The sequence below is a fragment of the Hydractinia symbiolongicarpus genome, chromosome 12, assembly GCF_029227915.1.
Source record: "Hydractinia symbiolongicarpus strain clone_291-10 chromosome 12, HSymV2.1, whole genome shotgun sequence".
NCBI lineage: Eukaryota > Metazoa > Cnidaria > Hydrozoa > Anthoathecata > Hydractiniidae > Hydractinia > Hydractinia symbiolongicarpus.
Window position 1 is genome coordinate 5208827 of NC_079886.1, and position 5606 is coordinate 5214432.

General features: G+C 32.9%; 1 protein-coding gene across 1 annotated transcript; it reads right to left on the reverse strand.

The window, feature by feature from the left end:
• Nucleotides 1-1164: 1164 nt before the first annotated feature.
• Nucleotides 1165-4964, reverse strand: LOC130622541 (uncharacterized). Its single transcript, XM_057438001.1, has 3 exons — nt 4147-4964; nt 2108-2195; nt 1165-1669 (listed from the first exon to the last, which is right to left on the reverse strand). The coding sequence occupies exons 1-3, from the start codon at nt 4453-4455 to the stop codon at nt 1227-1229; spliced, it is 840 nt and encodes a 279-aa protein (XP_057293984.1). The 5' UTR covers nt 4456-4964; the 3' UTR covers nt 1165-1226.
• Nucleotides 4965-5606: the final 642 nt, after the last annotated feature.

The following is a 5606-nucleotide window of genomic DNA, read 5'->3' on the forward strand; positions in this document are numbered from 1 at the left end:
CTGACTGTGCATTGTTCCAACGCATTAATATAAGAGAAATAATCACTTATCAAAATTAAAACTAGTAAAAAATATTGCAATACTATGGAATGTTGTGGGCATTTGCAACCTGTCTATACTATGTTAGAAATCAAAAAAAAATTGGGAGAAGAAAACAGCGCTCTAATTATTTGCAATTCTTCGCAGTTAACGACACGTGGTGGAATTTATGAGAATTCATTATGAAGAACTTATGGGAAAAAGCTTGATGGGACCAAAAATGCAAGCCTGCAAGGAAAGTCATCCAACACTCAGCGCTTGCATGGATGCAATGAACATTTTGTGCCTCCTTTTTTTACTACGTTCGTACTTTTTAGTCTAAGCCAGCTCGTAGAAACCATCCCTTATTGACTAGACACACCAAGGACGCGTATTTTCTCCTAACGGGTTTCTACCATCATTAATTAGTTTTTTTGCATTGTTTTCCTCTTTAAAATTCTCCGGCCTGACTGTAAACGTTTTTTAAACAACAATTATGTAAGAACATCAGGTCTGGAAAGGCTGAAATATAAGAACAAAAGAAGAATAATAACAATGTTGAAATTTTACTGATATTCTTTTTTTTCATAACAATCATAAAACACACACGCGCACAAAATGAAATATATTTTACAAACCAGAAATCTTTGCAGAATCAACTGTTGTAATTTTGGAAAAACTTGTATCCACTTTAGGTTTTAGGTTGCGAGATGTGTAATGTACTGCAAACTGAATTTAAGAAGGTCCAAATTAAGGGAACAAAATAAGAACAATTTCAAGCTGAATATTTGAGGAAGAATAAGAATACCTCAGCTCAGGCGGAAACCAAACTTCCTGGTTCTCAACAAAATTGTATGGAAGTAGCCAGATTTATTCGCGTCTGTTCAAGAAAAAGTCAGAAAAGAATCTAATATATTTTTTACAAACAAGAAAAGAAAAGCAGTTTTTGGTATACTAGTGGATTTCTGGTCAGTTCTACTGGAAACAAAGAAGTAATAAAGAATTATCATTTTTTTAAGTGAAGGACTTAAATGGCAGTAAATGTAGAAATCAAACTCAAAGACGAAGAAAATAACAATCCCATACAAATTATGAAAATCCTTACAAAATTAATAAGTTCAAGTTTCATAACACTTATGTTCAGAATGTACGCAAATGTCCTTAAAATTAATATTGATCGGGTTTACAATTAAATAAATAAATTCATTTTAATCACAGAAGACAGCATATACATCTGTGCATGATCTTCCCGAGTTATCATCTTCTTGAGATAACCCAAAATCTTCAAGGTACCAGATGCGAAACTCGTCGTCAATCTTTGCTGGTATGTTGTAATTCTGAAATACAATAAATGGAGAGCTGTCATTGTATCCAGGAAGGTTGTAAGTAAAGTGAATTGGTGGCGGATTTGGAAACATAATAATGTTTTCTTCGTTAGTAATCGCAATACCAAGAAGCCCAGTAGCGTAGTGAGCGCATCCCCATCGAGAGTGACTGACGCCTTGGTTGAAATTACAGTTTAATGTTGCGTCGCCGTTATGATGGAGTTTTAGCTTTGTTAATATGCCATCATCACGTAATGTGAAATTTCCGTAACTATCATTTTTCGCGCCAAAACAAACATTCGTCGCTTGTAGCTTCCAATCTTCATCTAAACACAAATTACATCAAAACAAGTTATTACTTTATATTACCTTTTCCATTCTGATATAATTTTCGTATATGAGCTCCCTAATTCTTACAAAAAATTAACAATGCTTATTGCAATAAAAATGTGTAAGATTTGTACCCTTTAGAGATAGGAAATTATCGAGCAACGTTTAGTACGGATCAAAAAGAAAAAACATTAATTAATGTAAATATGTGATGCTCGTTTGAAATAAATGTGATTCCCTGGTGGACAAGCGGGGAATTACCCCTTGCCGTAAACAGCAACAGAAACAACATGTTATGGCAATTTACTTTTATTAGCATTTTATTTTGCAAAATTTAGAATTTTTTGAAATTTTAGCCCCAAGATTCTTTTTTCAGGATTTTTTCAGCAGATACAAATAAAAAAATATATATTTAATATTAATAAAAATATTACAATCGCAATGGCATATGTGCTGCGCTTCGGTGTTCGTGTTCTCACATCTTCCATATTTACATGTGTTCCGTCCACAATAAGAGACATCCTATGAAATAAACATTCATAATCATGTACGTGTATTTCAGTAACTACCACAGTGGTAAAAGGTTAATTTGGGTGAACGTTTACACGGAGAAAGTTTGTCAAATTTCATGCCGTTTCCTAAGAAGGGTGAAATGAAAACTACATCAACCTTAAAATGATTAACCACTCACAAAATGTACTTAAAGTCTAATTTAACCCTAATCGGTCCGGGGTTTTTCGAAAATACTATGACCCTCAATAAACTTGGCACACTTATAGTACGTCATAAAAGGAACAAAATGGCAGCAAAATTTTTTGCTTGCATCAGCACATTTTCTGTGAGGTCATCAGAAGCTTGAAATTTGTTAAAAATTTTACTATCTTCTTAAAATTTAATTGCTTTTGTTCCAGAGCGAATTTTTGCATTCTATTTAAAGTTTCTGAAAGCTAAGTAAAAGTTATTTAACATATTTCCCGGTTTTTACGTGGATCGCATAAAAAATTGCCCGAAAAACCCTTTTTTTTCGATTTTCCGGTAAAATCCGACAAAATCACGTGTCCAAGTTATGCAAAATGATTCTTTTTAATAAAACAAAGTTGTGTTGCAAGTTTTAAGTTCTAAGCATAATCCCAACAGGAGTTATTAAATTTCCCCCATTATAAGGATTTTATGGAGATTTTTGGAGTAGTTTCGAGTAATGGCCAATATCAAGGCCTGGGACCTAAAATTTGGCATGCAGGTGTCTAATAGATAAATATTGAGACTCGGTAAGTTTCATAGAAACATAGCAATAACGAGTTATTAAAAAAACCGTCAGGGGGGACGAAAAGACCATTTTGGTTAATCTTCAGATTCACGCCAAAATTCCATGAAACCTTAATCATAAAAACTTTTAAAAGATGTGTCCTTCATCAATAAATTTAGTATATCAAAGGGTTAGGGCAAGCATTTAGTCTCAGTTTTCTATTTCTGTATTTTTTATATAACGACATAATTATTATTTTAAAGTCCTGAGAAATTTGTGGAAACTATGTAGAAATTCTTTTGGCACTGCCCAATATTTGTTTTTTATCAAATTACTTGTCAAAGATTACCGTAATGGATTAATTATTTTGTTAATCTTTTGCGCAGCTTATTTATAATGTACCATGAGGGTCATTTGACGGTTTTTCTACAGTAACTCCTTTCTGCTATGATGTATGGTTATGGTACTTCAAATAATTTTCTGATTCAATATTTATCTATTAGACACCTGCGATCCAAATTTTTTGGTCCCATACTTCTCAGAGGCTTAATATTGGTTATTACTCGAAGCTTCCCCTAAAAATCTCTGTTAAATTCTTACAATGGCAAAAATTTAATAACTCTAGTTAGAATTAGTCCTAGAGCTTGAAAGTTACAACAGAACTTTGTTTCATGAAGCAGAATTCGTCTGTACTTTGTGGACATGTGATTAGTCCGATTTCCTAAATTTTTAGAATTTTACTCGAAAATCGGGGAAAAAAACGAGTTTTCCAAGCAAATTATGTAAAAACCGAAATCTATATAAATAAATTTTACTTGGCTTTCAGAAACTTCAAACAGAATGTAAAAATTAAAGTAATTAAATTTTTAGTAGATAGTGGTATTTTAAACAAATTTCAAGCTTTCAATGACATCAAAGAAAAAATGCTGACATAAGAAAAAACGTATCACAATCATTTTGTTTCTATTATGACGTACTTTAATACAATTTTGAAAATCCTCTGAAAAGTTATTAAGGGGAATCCGCGCCGACCCCTCAATTATATTATTTTTGAAAACCCCCGGACCGAATAGGGTTAAAGTTTTATGACACATAGTTATTATTATTATTATTATATCAACTAGCGCTTAAGATATTAATCCTGTTCTTATGCTGAGCGCTAAGACTCGACCGGGTTTGAACCCAAGACCTGAAAGCGAACGCTCTACCACAAGGCCACCCTCTTACCTGAAATGTCTCTATTTCTGCAGCAACTGTATTTTGTAGCAAATCAACTTCATTTCCGCCTTCTTCTTTGACAAACCAACATTCCCCAAACATGCTGTTTCCTTCCTCTGGCTTATAAAATGCTTTATCGCAATTTTTGTCGTTTCCACAGTTTAGCAAACACGATGTTCGCAATTGTCTTTTTGCGTAGTTGGTAATCTTCCCATTTCCAATACAGTTAACACTATGTATGACATAAATGTTTTGATTTGACAGTATGTATTTTATAAAAAGTAATGATACCAGAATACTTAAAATTCGAGAGACCATCTTTTCTTCGGTAATGGTTTATTCTTAATGTTTTTTTAGAAAGGCAGTTTATGAATATTCAAGCAATACATATGTAAAACCATTAATCAAAATAACAGATTTACTCTATGCTCAATGGCAAACCTCTAATATATAACACAATTTGAATTACGTGGTGTCACAGCTATCTTTACTTTTTAGAAACGAAGATATATGACGTGAGTCCTGAATTTTATATTTCGCTTGAAGGCGAAAGTCGCAAGTGAGGTAGAAACTCGTACCAGGCCCTGGCACAACAGACAACCAATGAGATTGTTGCTTTCTATATCCTTAACGACCTCGTGTAAGCCAAGCTCAAAATAGGTATGAATTTTTCTTGCTAGTTCGAAATTCGAAATTATTCTTTGAAGAAAAGAAGGCTCATCGCACTTTAATAAAAAAAATGTAACGAAACTAAGAGTGAGTAGAAGTGTGAAGAGAAACTTAGCCTACTAATGTAACTTATTTTCCTTTTTTAATTCTTGAATTGTGCCCTATGTCTAAACGTGATTAGCTACGTAGAAAATAAACTCTTATTCTCGATTGAACAAAGTGAATCAGAAAATAATAGAAAAGCCTAATTCATAAGTCCGTGGAAAAATCCACCAATTATCTAATGCCGGAATAAACCACCTATTTGAAACAGACAGAATTACAAAGTCATCAAATACCTTTGTCTGAGGGAAACATAATCACGAAAAAAAAAACATAATCACTATATGTATTCAATCACTCGTAAAAAAGCACACGATCCTATATAATTTTCTAATCAAATATTTTCCATCGTTTTTTGGCCTACCTGGGTTTTCCAACTAGCCTGAAAACAACGTGGGTTTTCCAACTAGCCTGAAAACTAGTGAACATATAATAAGTTTTTAAAATATGTTCTTGTTACCTTATAAAGATAAACAAATGTTTTTAAAAGAACGGGATGCCTTTTAAACTTCAATGAAATGTTATTAACACAAATGGTTTTAATTGAATTTTCGCGCCCGAATGCGTAGGAAATTCTTTAAAACCGTCGTTTCTTTTCTTTCGGAGCATTTTTTGAGAAAAAATCGACCCTGGGATTTCACGTTCCTCTGAGAGAAGGATAGTATTGGTATACCTGACTAACTAACTAACCCTGTCCC

Coding starts and splice junctions, on each gene's coding strand:
- LOC130622541 (XM_057438001.1), bottom strand. CDS start 4,455: ATGGTCTCTCGAATTTTAAGTATTCTGGTATCATTACTTTTTATAAAA. Junction 2,196..4,146: donor CAGAAATAGAGACATTTCAG/GTAAGAGGGTGG, acceptor TTTATTTCATAG/GATGTCTCTTATTGTGGACG. Junction 1,670..2,107: donor GCACATATGCCATTGCGATT/GTAATATTTTTA, acceptor ATTTGTGTTTAG/ATGAAGATTGGAAGCTACAA.